Raw genomic sequence first — 19,674 nt, forward strand, 5'->3', positions numbered from 1 at the left:
CACCTCAGAGCCAACCAGCACTCCCAGAGAGAGAAGTCAGAATGAGAGGTACAGGGGGTGGCGGGAAGGACCACAGAAACACGACGGGTATCGTTTTACTTGTCTGAATGCTGTCTGATAAACCACCATCCTCTTCAACATCTCCTGTGGCTGCCAGAATAAAAAACAGTTCCATGCTGGATGTTACCAGTAGGTCTCATCTGCCCCCTGGTGCCAGACCCTGGGCCTGCCAGCCTGGGGCTGCCCTGACAACATCCTTCTGCAAACAGACACAGCCTGATTTAGTCACAGCCCACTCCACATCCTCAGACACAGCAGCTACCCAGTTCTAGTCAAGCAGACACATTCCCTTGTCACCAGCCAGAGAATGTGATGCGGACACATCAGGTTGTCACAGGAGCATGAACTTTGCTCTTTGGGGAGCTGACGGGCCAGCTAGAGTCAAAATAAGCATCTGAGCTTCCCCATCCTGACATTTGGATAGGATTTCCTTGAAAGGAGAATAAGAATTCTGGCATGACTCTTCGCACTGTGGGCAGGGGGCCAGTCAGTGACCAGTGCCACTGGAAAAGAGTGCACATGCATCCCAGCTCGCTCAGCTGCAGGAGACTGAGGGTGGGCAGACCCTCCCCACTCCCCCAGGACCACGCTTCACACTCCCAGTCCCAGTGAGGAGTGAGAACTGAAGTGGAGAAAGGGAATGGATCTGGCCAGGCTCTATCCACGCCATGCCACGGCAGGCCTTAGAGGCAGAGGCCAGGGCAGCTGGCATCACTGTAGGTTTCGGCAAGATGGCAATGCAGGTTAAGAGTCTGGGCTTTGGAGTCTGAAAGACTCTGGAGTCAACGGCAAGTCCCAGCTCTGCTTCGGGAAACCGACCTAACCTCTCTAAGCCTTGGTTTCCTCGAATGTGAAACAGGGGTAACAGGCACCATCTCACTGGATTGTTGTGAGGATTAAATGAGCCTGACACGTGGGAGGCTCATAAGTCTGAGCTGTTATTTTTACTACTTTTAGATGGAGCTCCAGCCTGTTTGGTTAAGTGAGGAAAAGCAATGTTGCTGGTTGTGTCAACAATCACTTACACCCATGTGGATTCTCTTGGCCAATGAGAAGGTCAGGAAATGGCACCTGGTGTGAGTTTGTACCCCATCTCGCTCTCCCTAGAGTAGAACCCAGGGGAGACAGCCCTGGTCTGCTCCTCCAGAGATGCCCCGGAGGGGCCCCGAGGGGCTTACCAGGACCTCGGATTTCACGGCTGGCCTGTAGATGAAGTTGGGCTCCTGGTGGACCATGACAGGCTTGGAGATGGTAGACACGCCAGGGCCTCGTGGAGGCTGTGGGCTTGGGCAAAATGTCTACGGGGGTTAGTTCAAGAAAGACCCACGTGAGGTCATGACAGTGGTGGCCCAGGTCAACCACGGCACTCCCACACGCATGCAAATTCACACCATGCACATGCTGAGCCAGCCTGGTCCATTCACCATGCCAGAGGACCTAGGGGTGTGATCTGCAGCAGAGAGGTGAGAAATCCACTGGCCACACAGGTGTGTGCTCCGAGGTCACAGAAACTACTGGATGTCTCTAAGGAATCAGGGACTTGAGCCGGAGTCTGACTACGGGGGCGCCAGCAGCTACTGTCATTCAAAAGATAGGCTTTCAAGGCTTTCTCTCTGTAGTCTTGGATGCCGTCCAGCCTCCTCTCTCACTAAGGGCTCTCTCTTCTAGCCACACTTCTGGTCTCCAGACCGCACACAAAGCACCTGCTGTTCCTGGTGGGTGGGCACAGTGCCTCTGGAGGCTGGGGGTGAGGACCAGTAAGAGAGGCATCAGCAGAGCCGGTACACCATCTGCTTTGCTCTAACTCACTTGATTATTTTGCGCAAGGCAAATCAAATTAGGTCACAACTCTGCCCCAGACCCTGGATGGGTCTCCCACTGACTACTGAGCTCCTTGGCCTGACCCCAATGTCCTTCATGAGCTTCTCTACCTTCCTTTACAGACTCATCCCTCACTCCTTCTTACCCTCCTGACACTGCCTAACTTTAGCCTCCAATATGTCAGGCTTTCTTGCCTCAAGGTTTTTGCACATGCTCTTTCCTCCTGCTCTACCTGCCCAGGTCTTAGCTTGGGTATCACGGCCTTCAGGAAGCATTCCTTGAGCCTTTCCTCTCCACGCCCACCACTCATCACAGCACCTGTGTTCCCCATCTCCCTCTGGCAGTGTGGCAGTTTCCCGCTTACTTGTCTGTCTTCTCACCAGACTGTCTTGGCAGGGACTGCTATGCCCACTTTGTGGTGGTACTCCAGTCCCCAGCACAGTGTCTGGCATATAGTAGGTACTCACTAAACATGTTGCATGAATAAATGAATGAATGGCTCAATAGTATGGCAGGCACATAGGACAGTACTTGGGGAGCCTTGAAAACCTTCCCCTAGGGGGCGCCGATGTGGCAGGCACACATGCCAAGCTGACACGGGTGTTTGTTGCCACCACCTGAGACCTGTTGGTGGCTGGGCTGGCACTGCAGGTGTGTGATCAACCACACTTTCTGCTGCAGCACTGTTGACAACTCGCCAGGAGCGTGCAAGGAGGTGGAGGGTGGGCAGGGTCAGTGGTGCCAGGGCCAAAATGCTGGCGCAGGCAGGATGAAGCTAACAAAACAGCAGCCCCCACACCCCGCTTCTCTGAGTCAGGAACAACCCTGGATTTAATGTTGCTTAAGACACTTCTTCAGAGGCTCCTTGTATCGAGGGAGCTTTGAACTTTCCCTTTGCTCTCAAAGGGAACTAACAGTAGGAACTTCGTGATTCCTGGGGGAATCCAAGAAAGTTGCATCCTGGTTTGAACTTTGACACTGACTCAACGGTTTGCATAGGATACCTCCGATCTCATGATTACAGCTTCACCCAAATTTTCTTGTAGCCCAATTTGTCACTGATTGTAATTAACGTCTATTGAGCACCTGCTATGTGCCTGTCGTGCTCCACAGTATTAACTTAGAATGAGTTCGTGTGTTTACTAATTTGATTCTCATAATAGGTAGGTGCCATTAGCATCCCCATTTTATGGATGAGGATACCCAGGCTCAGACAGATGAAGTAACACATGCCCAAAGACATCTAGCTAGCGGTAGAGTCAGGATTCAAATCCAGTCAGTTCCTCCTTTCCATCTTTATGTTCTCTGCACCTGCGATGTCCTTCCTTCCATCCTCCATGTATCACCATCCCTTAAGGCTCAGCAATAAAAGCCTTTTACTCTACAGAGGTGCCTTCAACCTCCCATTAGAGGGAGTCCCTCCCACGACACCTTGCCTGTGCCGATTTTATAGCTGAATCCTGTCTGGTCAGCTGCTCATCCTTCAGATGGCAAAGTCCTAGAGATCACAGGTGGACCAATCTGCATCATTTCCAGCACCGCTTCCCTTCCCCCTTTACACAGAGACGCAAAAGGTAGGCACTCAATCAATGATTTTTGAATAAAGTTTGTTGAGGAAAAGCTGCCGCCCATCTTGGTGAGGGCACTCACAATAAGCAGGTGGCTCCCTGTGCCAGGCTAACTCGACCTTTGGCTGGGCTCTCTAGGGAGACACCCTTGGAACAGACAGACTTCTGTCTGTCAGAGCTGCAGGGCTCAGGACTCCAGTGTCCTGAGAGAGCCCTGCTGGGAGCTGCAGACTTGTCTACATCTGGTACTCTCTCACATTCCTTTCCCCAAGATCTGCTGAATGCTCTGAGATGTTCATTTTGTTCTTCATGCAGAAACTCAAATCCATGCAGGGGAGGTTAATAAAAACTACTGATCAGGTTCTAGTTCATAACCCCCACCCTCAGCCGTTGCCACAGCCAGGGTTTGGGGAAGGTCTTGTGTGGAGCCTGGCTCCACAGCTGCTGGAGCAGAGGAATATTTTGTTTTTCCTTCCATGGAATCTTAGCTCCATGTCTTCCTTGGGGATTGCCTCTTCCAATGTAGTCTTTGGATTAAGAACAATTAATGAGAAATATGTCTTCTTGAGAAAGATCACTGTTCTGCCTTCTGACATCCAAGGAATAAATCTCTAGTCTTTTAACAGTAAATTTGGTGATTTCTAGGAATTCTCTATCTTCATCTTTTCTGTAGCTAGAAGTTGGTCAGACATTTCTGGGTATTTACTTCAAGCCAATACAGTTGGCTAGTGCCATAGGAAATGACACAGCGATACCCTAATACTGCATCGGACAGTGTTATTATTTCATTTACGGAGCCTAATACTGCTCCCCTGCTCTCTCCTTTTTTTCCCACATTAATCTGGGAATTCATTTTCCACACATAAGAATATCTGGGCTAATATCAAGAAACGACAAGCTGTGACACGGAGCTCTGGTTATTCCACACAGCCTTGCAAGTACTACATTGAATGTTACCAGCCCATACAAGCCAAGAGGAAGAGGAAACAATGAACATTGATATGATACACTGCTGCTCAGCCCAAGTATCACAGGCATTTCACCAAACAATATAGCATTTCGAAATCAGCAGAACCATACACATGCAGAATGTCCACAACATGCAGGCTGGGAAGCTCATTCCTGGAAAATGGGATGGGGTGATGTTTCTTCCCATCTCCACTCACAGGAGCAGTGGAGGACGTGGGAAACAGCAGCCCTGCCCCCTCTTCCTGCTTCCTGGTGTAGCATGCGGAATAAGGGTAGTACCTTTGGGGTGGGTGGGAAGCTCCGTTCAGGGACAGGAGAGTTGGCGGGCTTCCCGCTGTGGTTCTTTGCCTCCCAGTCCTCTGTTGGATTGCCTGTATCCCCAGCGCGGAAGGGGTGGTTGCCCAGTGCCTCTTCCAGTGCCGAGGGCAGTGGGCGGGTAGGAGTGAGGTCTTGGGTGGGAATAGATGGTGGGGGAGGGATGGGAATGGGGGGTGGAGTGCGTTGCACCCAGGGTGAGGATGAGGCACTCACACGGCCCGATGATGGAAGGACAGGGGGTGCGGGGACTTTGGGAGGTGGGTTGGAGGGTGGAGGGTGGGGCATCACGGGCAAGGCAGAGGGAGTCTTAGGGGGATAGTAGAACATGTCCAAAGGGATGTCATCCAGGTCAGTGGTGTGGAGGTGCAGCCCGCCTGCGAAGCGTCTCAGGGGCGGGACCAGGGGAGACACAGAAGGTGGGGGAGGCGGGGGCACCGTGGTCATCTGGGGGAGGGGGTCGTAAGGAAGTTCTGTAATCATCTGACTAGCGATCCACTTCGCAATATATCTAGTATAATGCTCTTTTAACCTATTTCTCTTACTGCTGGAGACCCACCACCCTCAAACCAGAGCCATGAGGTATCACTTTTCTGTCACCCGAGCTCATACCAGACAGCCAGTGGAAAATGCCCAAGTGCAAGAGCGTTCCATATTATGCCATACGTGGGTGACAAATAAGGTGATGATTTGATTTGTCATCTAAATTGGAACACATTTGACAGTGAAAAGGGGACACATAGTGATTGCACCAGCATAACTGGCTTAACTGAGAGACCACCTTGGACGAGCTGGGTCTTGGTGGTTACAGTGGAAATAAGCCCAGGAAGACAGATATGTTCCTCTTCCTCAAGAGAGGAAGGGGATGTGAGTTGATAGGGGTGGCCATGAACAGTGGCCGTCCTGCCTCTCGTCACTAGGGTGGGTCATTCTGAAGGCAGCAAGTGGGTCTATGTGAAACAAACAAACAAACAGCTGTTACCTCTGAAATCTCATTGTCGGCAGAGGAAATCTGCTCGAGGCGCGTCTGACAGAGCCTTTCCACCCAATACTGAATCTTTTCCGATTCCTCAAGGTCTTCCCGCTCTGTCTCGGACACCTGGGACCCCAGACCAGTGCAGAAAGGAGAGAACAACGGCACACCTGAGTCACATGTGGGTGGCACACCTGAATCAGGAGCACGAAGGCATGTCTTTAAAAACCCCAGAATACTATTGGGTATGTCAACTGTCTAGAAAAAGATCCGAGCTCGTTCCACCTGGGCCCAGAGGAGCTGACAGGCAGAAGTGCGTGTTGACTAACACCACTTGTAGGCACAGCCAGAGAAGGAGCCCCTGCACTGTGTGGGATTAGCTGGAATCCAGGATCCCCACGAACCCAAGGCTCTTATGATTCTCTAAGAATAGTTCTTTCGTAGGCTCCCAGCATATTCTAAGAATTTAACTTTACTCTTCTTTCCTGGCTTGGGGCTGCCTTGTCCTCGGAAGCACAAGTTCAAGTTCATTCATTTTGCAGCTAATTTGTTCCTAACGCCAGACCTAATGCACTTCACATTTTCCAGGACTTCTCTGGTTTCATAATCTAATTAGCTTTGCATTCTGATTCATGAAAGTATTAAAGAGAAGCAGAACCAATAATAGCTCCAACAGCTAGGGAGTTAAGGTTACCCTGCTCACCGAGCAAGGGGGCATTACTCATGCTGGAAGACTGCTTTTGGCATGCCTTGAAGGGGACAGCCTTAGATACATTCCCACTTTGAAGGGGTCTAGCCTCAGACACACTCTATGCTGATGGGCGCAGCCTCCAACTCATAGCCTGATTAATTGGTGGATAGCCTCAGACACCCCGCCTGTACAATGGGGTTAGCTTCAGACCCACTCTCAGAGCCAAGGCAGATGGGGAGTCCTGGTCTTGGACTTATAACCTGGGTAAGGGGGCCCAACCGTTTCAGATCTAATGACAGGTGGGTGAAAGGCTAACTTCATATCTATAGTCTGGGTGGAGGGATTAGCCTCAGACTCAGCCATGCCTAGGGTGGAGGGGCATTGCCTTGGGCTCACACTCTGGTTGAGCAGTGGTGGTGGGGACAGACTCAGACATCTAGCCAGGTGTGTGGAGGACTAACCTAAGTCCTACAATCTGGGCAGAGAGGCTAGCCTCAGACCCATACCTGAGCAAGGAGGCTAGGCTCAATCCCAAACATACACCTAAACTGGAATCTAATCTGAGATGACCCTAGACAGGTGGGATGGCCTCACTCTCCAGACTGAGGAGAGGGGCAGGGCTCACTCCATCCTTAGACTCCATGTGGAGACAACTCCTCTAGCTGGTTCCCTGTCTCAGGGGTGCTCGCCTGGCCTGGGCGCGGGACACCTACCTCCTGGGCCAGCCGGTTGATCTTCAGTTGCTTTTCCTTTTCCAGCATCTCCTCTTTCTCTTTGTAAAGCTTTTGCTCAAACTCTAGTTCCTTCTTATTCTTTCTCAACTCCTGAAGGCTGTCATACTTGGCTTTCTTCTTATCCTTTCCTTTCTGGGTCGATGTGGCATTGTTTACATGACAAGGATTACAAGGTGGCATTGACACTACCACAGCACCGCAAACAGGACATTCGGTCCTCACACAACACCAGGCAACCACTCCATGGTGAGCCTCTCCTCCAGCTCTGCTCATCCACATTGGGCACTGAACTTCGAGTGTGGGACAGGCAGGCCATTGCAGAGTGCGAGACCCATTCTCTCTGCCAGGCAAAGGGAATGGGTCTCACACTATTTATTTACTAGCTATGCAATCTTGGCTAAGTTTCTTAACCTCTCTGGGCCCAATTCATCTCATCTCCAAAATGGAAGAAATACCTGGTCCATAGGCTTGCTATCCAGAACCAATGAAATAACATCTATAAAAGAGCTTTATAAATATTAAAGTACTGAATAAATAAAAAGGCATGGCATTTATTTGCTAGTATCTGGGTACATGCTTTCTCTATTATTTGCAGAGAAAGGTGTTTCGTGTTCAAATACCACACATGCATCCTGGAAGAGTCTACAGAAAATCTGGGAGAGCTGGCAAGCCTCATTTGTAGACATCCTCTGTCCTGAGCTAGAGGAGGTAGAAACCAGCCTCGACCTGGGAATACAGAGCTAGTGACATCAGATTTTGTCCTGATGCTTAAGCTCCAGATTATTTAATCCTGGCGAGTCCAGCATTTCCTCTGAACTGGGCCTCTGAAATGAGTATTAGCCAGAAACTATAAGACTGGGAATTGGGGTTGTGGGGAGAGAAGAGCCTAACTGCTTTTCGCTGGCTGTTAGGGTTCAAGAGGACTTGGGGAGGGAGGTGCAGGGCAAAAAGACTCCTTACTTTTCCTGTTGGAAGTGGACCCACAAAGCCTGCTTTCCTGGCTGCTTCTCCCAAGGGGTTGCAGGGAAACCAAGGAGTAAGGAAGAGAATTAACATTTACAGACTGCCTATGTGCCAAGGAAACTACATCAATTACCTCACATGTAGGTATTATCCCAACTCTCTTGATGAAGGAGCCAAGGATCAGAAAGGTGAAGTCTCTCACCCAATGTCAAACATCTAGTATGTAGCAGTGCCGGGATTTGGACCTGAGCCTTCCAGGTCCCACAAATTTTCTACTGTGTTCAGATGATCTGGGAGGCAATGGGAGCGTTGCCGGAGGGAGTGTCAGCCCCATCACACACAGCTTGGAGGACAGAGATAGCACTCTGGAGAGGGAATAGTATTGAGTCAACATTCTGGAGAATTCCTGGGGGAAGAAGGAAGCCCACCTGTTCACTGAGCTTGTTCCCACCCTCGATAAGCCTACCTGGGTCCTGCTCTCAGAATCTCTGAATCAGCCAAGCATCCAAGGCCAGATGTGAAGAATAGAGTTTCCCAGCAATGGACCACAACTTTGTCCGCAGCTGAAGAGATCATTATGGACCTATGACTGAGTCATCTTGCCTTCCCTCCTAAAGACAGCCCTACCTCCTTGCTTTGGAGATGCCCCCCTTCCTCCACCAGACCCCATCTTAGGGATGGCAGACCCACCCCAGACCAGTCTGTGAGACACAGGAAAATGGTTATCATTGCTTCAGAGGCCTGCTTAGTTCCTGCCTACCCTGTTCACTACTAGACACTTGGCTCGGCTGAGAGAAGAATCCCTGCCATCATGTTCTAGATTCAGATGGCGACTCCTCAAAAGGAGCCAGAAACATTCTACCTGATGGCAGCTTGCTGGAATAAGGCCATAACCTCTTACGAGGACCACCATGATAGGAATGGCTGTTCTGTTGGTTTCAAAAAATCACCAGTGCTAAGATTTTAGAGCCAGGGCTCCTGGGTGGGCCAGGCAGATGAGACAGCTTCTGTCCCATCTCCAAGAAAGCAGCACCTGCTTACTGATACAGAGGGCGAGTTGTCCCCTAGCATCGTCTGCTAAACTCATACTAGCCCACTCCATATGGGTGCTTAGTCGCATGTGAATCTGCCTCCCTGCCAGATGGTGGATTCCTGAAAGTAGGGCATGTTTGTGTGGTTTACTCAAGCAGTCCTGGTGCGAGGGCTTAGTCAGAACCACGAATCCTTCAGGCCCTGGCATGGACTTTGTGGGGGCACAGGCCTGGGGGCCTGAGCTCCAGAAGGAATTACTGCCAGGTTAGGAATTGAAGACATTGAGTCTTTAGCTTTTCAAACAAGGGGACTGTTTTGCATGGATGGTCATGGCCTTAGACAGCCACTTGCATTGCCTGGGAACCAGGTGTTTCAGCTGCTGGGAGACACAGCATCTCGTGTAGCTCTACAGAAAATGATGATGGATTTTCCAAGCCCAATGAGGGGCATGATTCTGTTGTCTGTTTAGCTGCCAGTTAAATTCATGGCAAATATTCCTTTTGGTCTGGGCTGAGAGGAGAGGCAGATGGGGTGGATGTGTTCTTGCTGCTACCTAGAAGCAATTCTTCTCTTTTGGAAATGAAATGAAAATTGAAATGCCAGTTACTTCCAGAATGACTGGAATAATGAATAGGGAAAAACAGGCCTACTTCTTTAGCAACGGCACTTTTCAAGTGACATGATCTCTTATGGGGAGTGTGCGTAGCGAGGACACGTACACAGTTCTCTTACATTTACCTAGTTATTAGTGCCTGGAAAGGAATTTGCCTATTTACCTCCTTTCATTAGTTTTTCAAGTAAAACCCTGTGTGTATGTGTGTGCTGTTCTCTCTAGCTGAGTTCTAGTAGAGACAGTTTATGGGGGAGAATTAGAAATTTAACCCAATAAGGCATCCTAAGCCATAGAGTCATCCTGGGAAATAAAAAGGACAGTTTTGCAAAATTAATTCCTTTCTGAGACCATGCTGGTGTGAAAAGGAATCCCCTGAACGTCACTGTCCTGGTTTATTCGCTATCATACAAATCGTGATCTGTGCTCCCAGGTAAAGACGTTCACCTCTGTCAGGAACGATACTGCTGTCTGTTATCTTAACATCTTTGTGTTGGAGGAAGGGGTAGAGGTTTCCGGCACATCAGGTATTCCCAGTTTAGAGGCAGGAGAAGTTACATATCATCGAGTTCACCCCGCTGCAAGTGCTTTGGTTTCTGGAGGACTGACATCCTGCCAGAAAGAGCCAGTGGAGTGATATGCCTAGATTAGTTCACCCAGATTTATGCCGATGCCTGATTCCAAATACCAAGTCATCTTGAATGTCCAATCTATAGATATTAACAGCAGCATTTTCATAATCAAATGCCAAAGTGATTTAAAAAGAAAAAGGATGAGAAAGGTTTATGGGGCCTGGAGATACCATAATAAGATTTAGAGAGAAAATCCAAGGCCTCAGAGACCAGAAAAATTGCATTATCCTGGGTACATGCAGAGATATTTCTAGAACAGAGTTGTTATTGCTGTGGCTCTCTATCCCAACCCGAGAGAGCAAACCCCCGCCTTGGCAGCCAGTCTGTGCCTGGCATAGTCAGTTTCGTAATCTGTGCTGTGAATATCCAACCTGATATTTCATCCCATCTGACCTCAGCTTCTGGTCTTGGCCTCTGATTCTACTTGACCGAGAAACAAAGCAGCAGCTTCCTGTCACACTACTGCATTTGTGCCTTGTGACCACCAAGGCTGATGCTGACCTAGGCAGTGCTGGATGGTGCTTGGGTAGTTTTTACCTCATGAACAACCCTCCTCCTCCCATGATGCCTCTGTGACAGCACCCTGCCATTTGACATCAGTCTGACGGAGAGGCTCAGACACAGTTAGCATTCAAGTAAACAGGCTGGGTCACACTGTTGAGCGTTATAGGGCAAGAAATAATATTTGGAAAAGGTCAAACCCACAGCAAACACAGAGGCAAAGGGGACAGATCCAGTCCTGTTGTACCTTCCGTATGGTTGGGAATTTGCCATCATAACGATAAAACCACCCAAAGGCTGTAACAACACAGAGAATGAAGCAGTGAGACACAGTTTAGCTCAGCCAGAGTGTCCAGGGCAGAGGCCAGGAGCTGGGTTCTCAAAAAACACATGGCTTTGTGAGGCAAAGGGCAGAATCGGCGGATCTGACAGCAAAACTGCTCCCTCAGTCTGACTCTCCACTTACCTGGCCTTACCTGGGTTGTAAAGCAGGCCTAAGACTACCCGAGAAAGCCCCCGATTGCCAGGCCCTGGGCAACTGCCTCTCCCTAGGACACTGGCTTCAGAAGTCAGTGCCAGAAAACCAGAGAGAAAGCCCCTTGTGCAAGGAAGAGCCTGCAAACACAAAGCCCTGTTGAAAGAGAGCGAGGCCTCTCCTGACCGACGTCTGGTCCCTCCATCCAAGAAATGGCTTAAGACAAAAGTGAGCCTGGGTCTTTGCCTAGAATCACTGTCAGAACAAAACAGTTTTGTCTCATAGTGTAGGCCATATCTTCCACTTTCAATGTTGAAAGAGAAAGCAATGACAGTGGTCACCTCTGGGAAGGGTGGCTCAGGCAGCAGCAGGGGGTGGCGGCGGGGGGACAAGAGCCTCCAGAAACACGAATCCCCATCCAAGCCAGATATCTAGGGCACCAGTCCCCTGCCTTTCCTAGGCAACAGCATGATGCTTTCTGGGCCAGCAGTGATAGCTTAAATAGTTACCCACCCTTGACCAGCCTGGGTTCTAGAACAAGATCTCAAAAGCCTCCTGCTGGACCAAGCACTACCCCCTAGTGGATGGATCTTGGCGATACCTGGGGAGTCCTGGAAGAAGACAGCGCAGCAGGCGAAGGACTTAGCCTTGGGCAGAACTTAAATATTTGAACCAGTGGTCCAGCTGTACTGATGTGCACTAGTTGACATTTCGGCCCGGCCGTGAGTACCTATTCTCAAGGTTCTGTGTGCACTGCTTGGACCAAGCCAGGGCTTGGAGGAGTTTCACAGATTCCAGAGGTTCCCACCATGTTGGCTGGCCCCTCGGAGATGGGTGTCTACAGGGCTGGCAGGAGACAGTGAGCAGGGCAAGCAGAGCAGCAAGGCCAGGGAGTGAAGCGGGGGCCGCAAACCTGCTCTCCCTGTTCCTCTGTGCCTCTGTCCAGGTCGTCAGCAGGCTCAAGCTTGGGCTCCACTCCCTGATCATCTACTTGGGAAGAGAGGAAGCTGGTGAACAAGAGGGACTGAGGAGACCAAGAGTCTAGAGCTGCTTCCCAGGAGCCTGGGGACCACTTCCTCTATGAGCTGTGAGGTCAGGGGCAGGAACAGGGCTCAGGAGCCCAGAGCAAAGCTTTCTGCTCTGGGATGATGCATGCCGCACTTTCAACCTTGGTAGCTTTAGTTTCTCTATCTGTAAAATGGGCTGACAACAGGGGCCTCTCTGATCTGACAGACAGCAGAGTGAGAGCCTTGTGCAGGGCATTCGGCTGAAACGTGTGAGGTATGGCACAGAGGATGGGATTAACTGAGTGTTACATATGTTTAGTGCCAAAGGCCCACCCCTCACAGGCACAGAGACCTGAGTTAGGTATAACCTGTCAGCTAACTGGGCCCCAGAGATGAAGCCTGGTCAGAGAGGACCCGACTTCGGCTTGGTATTAATGAGCCCACCCGGCTGAGACCATTTCTGCCTCCCACGAAAAGGGAGAAATGCAGGAATCGAGCTGGCTCAGAAGTCTTCCAGCATTTCCTAACCTATCACCAAGTTAGAATTAAATTGTCAGTGCGTGCGGAGATGGATGGAGGCAGCAGCTGCCCCAGCTCAGGCTGGCGGACTCCGGTCATCAATCTCATGCTTCGCAGCATTCCCTTAGAAAACATTTATATCTCGATCAAAGGGAAAGTTTTCGCTTCTTCTATTCAAGAAGTTTAATTTGGTTTAAAAGCACTAAATAAATAGCTAGCTAGAGAAAGGGGTTTTTGTTTTCTATAGCTTCTGAGAGATTGTGTTTGCTCTGAAACCAAGATCCGGTTTTGAGGAAGGCACGAAATTGACTAGAATTACTTTCATGAAAAGCAATTAAAATTGATTTCTCTCCTTCTGAAGCTCCTATTTCACACATAAGAGCAAATTAGCTCCCTCTCTAAAACACAGATTCTTCACCAAGAATTTAGCTCTGGCCACATCCTCAACTAATACCGAATGTCACGGGGGAGGCTGATGACGGCATGCTTTGTCCTTCTGAGAAGACCCTGAGATGGAACTGTGCTCTGTTGCCAGGAAGGAGCATGCTGGGAGCCGTTTGCCTTGCACCGAGTGGGGGTGAGATGGAACTGCTCTGAACCTCATCGTTGACCCAAGCTGATGACCCTCTAGGGCTTGGGCATGATTCAAGGTTGGGGCCAGAGCTGTCCAGACCCAATCACAGTATCTCAGATGGCTGCCACATGGCAGAAATGCAGAACCTTGGTTCCGGGATGCAGATTTACCCCGTATCTGGAGGTTTCCAGGTCAGTTGAGCACAATTAATGCTCTGTAGAACCTGCCTCATGTCAGGTACAAATCAAAACAGCTGTAAAGGGAGAGTAAAGACCCAACCAGGCATCCTGGACTTGTGATTGCCATGGACCCTAAGCTGTCTTGCTACTGGCTCTCCGCCACATGCCCACTGAAGAACCACTAAGCTTGGCCGCCCCGCCCCCACTTTAACCTGGTGCTGTGAGCTGCCCCTTGAAGAGGCATCTTGGGAGTTGGGGTGGAGAGCAGGTGGATAGGGGAGCAGTTGGTTAGGGTCTGGACTGAAATGGGAGGTGACAACGCAGGACAGATGAAGAAAGGACATGGGAAGGGCGGAAGTAGCTGAAGCCACAGGATGGCTGCAGTTTGGTGCCTGGGAGGGGTCTCACGGTCCTCTCCCTGAGTGGTGGGACCAAGCAGAGTCCACATACAGGGATGTAGGTGGTAGGGGCACTTCAGGTAAGTTCTTCTCACCATCACTCATCGACCTTGGACCATCTCTCTAATGTGAGCCCCTTCCCCTCTTTCCTGCTGCCGTTTTACCCCAGCCCCAATTCAGAACCAGGTAGGAAGAGGACATGACAACCAACAAACTAAGATAATCCCATGAGCAGTTCCACTTTTGCTATAGCTCTCCAATTCCTCTTCAGCAGCCCAAGGACACGGGGAGGGGTCCACCTGCCTGAGTTTGTGCTGTGGGGGAGACCCAGGACTAGGAGGGCAAACAGATCCTGCCCACCCTAATGCCATGACGGCATGGCAGACAGCCCCTGGCACATGGCTGCCCTTCAATGAAGGAAATGCAGCCGAGAGAGCCATGGGATAATCACCTGGGGAGGTGATGGTCGGTACAGGGAGACCAGCAGCTCTGTCTGGACTGCTCTGCCCTCCAGCCCCAGAAGGAAGCCCTCTCCCCGCAGGATACGATACATACACTTTGGCTTGTGAAGGGGCACTGGGTGCACCTCAGCAGAGATGGTCTTAGGCGAGAGCAGCTGTTCCTTTGAGCCCCAGTCTTCTTCCCACTGCTTCTTAAACCTCTCTTCCTCCTCCACGATCCTGAAATAAGACCCCCGCCCCATGACTGTGACTGGAATCGGAACCTTCGCAGGTCCACCTTCTGCCTGTAGGGAACCCCCAAGCAGACCGGGGAGAGGCCACATGGTTCTAGCTGTGGTGAAGACAACGAAGTCCTTGGCATTTATATTCCAAATTAAGTATGAATGTAATTATATAAGACTATGTTCTAGTTACCCCAATATGGTGAGCTTTCCTAGGATTATGGAATGGCTAAAATAAAGGAGATTCCACTAGGGGACAAGAGGCCAAGTAAATTGGACCTGCAGGTGGCCTCTGGCTCGCTACACTCCCAAGAGCACACTCATGTCCACACGCAGATATGTGTGTGCAGACAAGTGGAGATGAGGTACTCACTGTTCCATCTCCTTCCGGTATCTCTCGTTTTCCTCTGCTGCCTTGTGGGCAATTTCCTTTTTCCTCCTGAAACCAAGTGCAGATTGTTATGTTGGTGTCTACGCAAGAGAAGTTAACTCTTCCTTGTGGCTATGTGGCTAATTTTTTGAGAAGTTTTAAATACTTTTTTCAGGGAATTTTCCAAGGATGTCTGGACCAGATGTGGATGCCGAGAAAGCAGATCTAACAAAGTCTGGGCCTTGCGCTCTTGTGTGGTTTTGTCTGGCATCACTGAGCAGAGATTCTGTGCTGTTGGAGCCAGGAGGCCAGTCAATGTGGGCCACACTCCATGAATCTACCTCCAGACACTTAATGTGAGTGATGACAGGTAGAGTCTGGCCTTAGCGGAGTCCTCCCAGAAGAGGATCCCAGACCCCAGGGGCAAAGCTGGGGCTGCTAACCAAAGCCAGGACTGTGGGCAGAGGTACCAGCACGGCTAGTTCTAGGCTAATTCTGTGACGGGAGAGATGGGAAGATCCCGTCCGCCATCCTTTTCCAAATTCTAATGAAGGCTTTAGAATGTATCTGGATTTGATTTTCAACAGTAGTTTTTGATTTATGAATTGCTCACCCCATTTATTCTCAGTTCATCATTTCAACTACTCCACATGAGGGCAGGGGGCTTATCGCCATAGATGGGGCAGCCGGACTGCCTGAGAGGGAATCCCAGCTTGGCCACGTGTGACTTTGTACACAAGTGACTTACCCTCTCTGAGTCTCAGTCTCCTGACTTGTAAAATGGGTTAATAACATCTATCTCACAGGGCTATTGTGAGGATGAAATTAAGTAACATACACAAGGCCCTAATATGATGCCAGACACATGGTTGGTACTCAGCAAATGTTAGCTACTGCTAGTAGCATCTCCATATGTCTGGGTCTTGGAAATTAGGAGCTCTCTTTGGCAAGAAGGGAGGATCCCAGTGGTCTGGAGGCAGGGGATGCGTTTGCTGACTACCACTGGTCCCATCTGGTCTGAGGACAGGCTTCAGGGGGAGAGGATGAGGTTGTCTCAGGACATAGTGGGCAGGAAGCAAAGCGGGCAGGGTCCTACAGTGGTCTGGGAGGGTAGGGAAGGGGTGTCCTGGCTGGCCACACTCACTGCCTCTCCATCTCCTGCTGCTCCTGGAGGATCTTGTTGGACTCCATCGCCAGCCGCTTCTGCATCAGAAGTTCCTGCCGCTGCAGCTCGTGCTGCCGCACCTCTGCCAGCCGCTCCCGCTCTGTCATGAACAGCTCCCGGCCCTCGCGGGGAGAAAGAAGCCCCTTGCTCAGTCCCCTGGGGAACCTGGACTTCCACTGCCACAGTGTGGGGGGCCAAGATAAAAGTCATTCTCTCACTGCCGTGGCCCCAGTGTCCAGGCACTGTGGCTCCTGCGGTCTCTGACCAAACTTCTCTTAGCTGGGAAGACAAGCTCATCCTTTGCTCTGACAGAGCTTCAGACAAGACCGCTTGGCCCTTCCTAGCACTGTGAGGCAGAGATCACCCTGAGTGACTGAGCCTGGAGGTCAGCGGTCATGGGGCCCCCACCAGTTCATTCTGGACTTACGGCTCCAGCGACGATGGAGATGGTCAGGCTGCGGCTACTCTTCAGCACGTTCACAGCCTGTGGGGACAGGTGGACAGTCAGCTCAGGCCTGACAGACCAGAGCAATCGAGGCCTCTAGAGAGCACACAAAGTTTCAGACACCATGATGGGAGAAGAGTCGAGAAGTGGAGGGCAGAGGTGATAACGGCCAGCAGGCGAAGACCACACATCTCACCTCCTTATGGTCCAGGTTGGAGAAGTCGATGCCATTGACTTCGACAATCTGGTCCCCTGTCTGGTGGAGAGATAGAGAAGGATCAGCATGTTTACCCATCTGTACACTTACCTGCAGGAAAGGTTCCCCTGGGGCCAGGGGCAGACATTGAGTCTTCGAGTGGCTGCATCTCAGCTCTCCCTTATTAGCAATGCAGTTAGAAAGCTCTAATGGGGTCTTCCGAGGGTCCCGCCACCTCATATCTCTCATTAGCTGCCAAATATTATACCATTCGAGGTTCATTCTTTTGGCTGAATTTATGACATTTGCTTTAAAAACTCAGTTTGTAGACATAGGAGGTCTTGGGCTTCTCATATAGGCAGAGGCTGTGTTGAGTCGAAATAATAGTTGGTAGATAACATTCATCAATCCCTTGCTATGTGCCAGGCACAGTTCTAAGCATATATATTAATTCATTTAATCCACACGGTGAGCCTAGAAGGAAGGCTATTGCTCCCGTTTTAAAGGAGAGGAAACTGAAGCAAAGAAAGAAGCAACTTGTCTAAACTAGAGGTGAAAAGTTCTGTCTCTGACACCAGACCACCTCGGTTTGAATTCCAGCCCTACCATACTAGGTACATGATCTTAGAAAAATCACATACTGTCTCTGGGTCTGATTCCTCATCTGTCAAGTGGGGATAAGGATAGTATCCAATTCTCAGAGTCCTCATAAATTTTAAACGGCTTAGAACAGGGATCCCCAACTTGGGGCTGAAGACAAGTACCAGTCCATGGCCTGTTAGGAACTGGGCCGCACAGCAGGAGATGAGCAGCAGGCAAGCGAAGCTTCATCTGCATTGGCAGCCCTTCCCCAGCACTACATCACCGCCTCGGCTCCACCTCAGATCATCAGGCATTATATTCTCATAAGAGCACCAGACCCTGGTGCCAAAAAGGTTGGGAACTGCTGGCTTAGAAGAATGTCTAATTTAGTAAACACTCAATGAATGTTAACTCTTTGACTATTATTACTTCACTCCCAAGCTTAGGATCAAAGGCTCTCAGAACTGGAGAAGACTGTAGAAAGGGTCTAATGCCACTCCTTCACTGATGCCGTACTTCTCTTGGGGAGAGGTAGGAAGGAATCATCGGCCAGGGACTGCTGAAAGAGGGCTGTGTAGGAAGGCACGTGCCTCCATCACTGTGTGATCACAGTCTGACCGCAGCCCAGGGTCACTCACCTCCAACCCCACCTCGGCAGACAGGGATCCAGGCTTCACATTACTGATGAAGATGCCAGGTTTCTGGATGGGGCCACTGGAAATGCTGTGGAAGAGGCGGGGAAAGCAGGTGAGCCTCTGCCTTCAGTACTTGCTCATTCTCAGTGTTCTGTCCCATCTGCCTGTCTGTCCAGTGCTCCAGCCCCTCAGGATCCAGGTCACCCATGAGCTCAGTACCAAGACCCTTGTAACTGCCCCCTACCCAATCCCTTACCCAACATATCATATATACTGTTTCTTCTCTCTTTCTAGCACTTTCCTATTCATTCCTTAAGACTCAAATGCTATCTTCTTTACAGGGTTTTAATCAAACTTCTTATATTATCCCAAGAATAGCTAGTTTCTTCTTTCTCTTAAAACACCTATAATGCTCCTAAAGAGTGCTCCTAAAACACCTACAGCAGGGGAGGCACTTGTACTATTACTCGCCCCCTCTCAGATGTGTGACAGACATCACTAACCGATCACAGCACTCTGTCCTACCGAGTCTAGATACAGCCAGCCTTACAGTCTTTTCAAAATCGTACTCCAGGCAGCCACTACTGATCGCTTAGAGATAGCAGGAAACCTACTTTTCATCCCTGATGCAGAATGCAGCTCCACTAGTGTCCTCGTCACTCTACACCGTAACTAATTACTGTCTTCGATATCAGGCTGTAACATTTTAGAAAGGAGGGACTTATGCTTGGCAGAAAAAGTATTGAATAAACAAGAACAAATGGAAACAATAAAAATAACTTAAATAATAATAGATAATATTTACCAACTGCTTATCACTTGCTGGGCACTAAGCGTGGTACTTTACTTCTATCATCTCATTCCTCCTCACAATGTGGATATTATTATCCCCCATTTACAGAGGGAGAAATTGAGGCTCCGGGTGGTGAAATAACTAGTCCAAGGTTCTGGAGCTCATATGTGGCAGAACAGGGCCTGACCCCTACATCTGTGATTGTAGTGACTGCGTACTTACCAAGAATGCCGCGTGTGACCTGATGCCTGTTTGCATTTCTTTGGTTGCCTCTTAAGGAAGCCCACAAGGTGATAAGTGGGCTTATAACTGGACGGAGATGATCAGCAGGACAGGCTCTCTTTACAGTGACTAGAGGGTCCACTAAGGGAACATAGCTCTTTCTTTGGGCCTCAGTTTCCTTATCTATAAAATTGGTCTGTTAGGGCTGTTATTAAGCTAAGAGAGGAAATCAGGCGCCTGAGGATGAGTCTCCTCAGAAGCAGCAGTGAGTGAGGAGAGTGGCATTAGGGGCCTAGGGGGACTGCTGGCCATGAGTGAGCCTCAGGGCAAGCCTGCCACCCACCTGCAACCAAGGCCCCGGGAGCCCACCAGGCTGATGAAGATCTTCTTCTCCTTGTTTTCCTGACTCCCTGGGGAACCCACGCTGCTCCGTCCACCCTGGAGGAAGGACAGAATAAGGGTCATTGGGTGTCACATGTGTACGTGTAGCCTCTTGAGCTCATGAGCACTGCTTTGCCCACACGAGCCTAATGGCCATTCCGTCCCAGGGGGTGTGTGTCTGC

The 19,674-nt window shown here is 50.1% G+C and overlaps 1 protein-coding gene across 4 annotated transcripts in view; it reads right to left on the reverse strand.

Moving 5' to 3' along the window:
• The window catches only part of USH1C (USH1 protein network component harmonin), a 46,881-nt gene that overhangs the window by 10,874 nt on the left and 16,333 nt on the right, over nucleotides 1-19,674 (reverse strand). The window contains exons 8-20 of one of the 4 annotated variants that reach the window (XM_016139527.2): nucleotides 19,455-19,549; nucleotides 18,100-18,184; nucleotides 16,880-16,939; nucleotides 16,666-16,722; nucleotides 16,218-16,360; nucleotides 15,077-15,142; nucleotides 14,577-14,701; nucleotides 12,258-12,331; nucleotides 7,111-7,263; nucleotides 5,716-5,832; nucleotides 4,698-5,180; nucleotides 1,239-1,358; nucleotides 100-150 (exon numbers count right to left, since the gene is read on the reverse strand). In XM_016139527.2, coding sequence (XP_015995013.2) covers nucleotides 100-150; nucleotides 1,239-1,358; nucleotides 4,698-5,180; nucleotides 5,716-5,832; nucleotides 7,111-7,263; nucleotides 12,258-12,331; nucleotides 14,577-14,701; nucleotides 15,077-15,142; nucleotides 16,218-16,360; nucleotides 16,666-16,722; nucleotides 16,880-16,939; nucleotides 18,100-18,184; nucleotides 19,455-19,549 — 1,629 coding nt within the window. Of the gene's footprint in view, nucleotides 1-99; nucleotides 151-1,238; nucleotides 1,359-4,697; nucleotides 5,181-5,715; nucleotides 5,833-7,110; nucleotides 7,264-11,116; nucleotides 11,167-12,257; nucleotides 12,335-14,576; nucleotides 14,702-15,076; nucleotides 15,143-16,217; nucleotides 16,361-16,665; nucleotides 16,723-16,879; nucleotides 16,940-18,099; nucleotides 18,185-19,454; nucleotides 19,550-19,674 lie in introns of all 4 variants that reach the window. The other 3 variants (XM_016139528.2, XM_016139525.2, XM_016139526.2) reach the window with 3 other exon arrangements.

This window comes from Rousettus aegyptiacus, unplaced genomic scaffold (assembly GCF_014176215.1).
Source record: "Rousettus aegyptiacus isolate mRouAeg1 unplaced genomic scaffold, mRouAeg1.p scaffold_m13_p_5, whole genome shotgun sequence".
In the NCBI taxonomy this organism is placed as follows: Eukaryota; Metazoa; Chordata; class Mammalia; order Chiroptera; family Pteropodidae; genus Rousettus; species Rousettus aegyptiacus.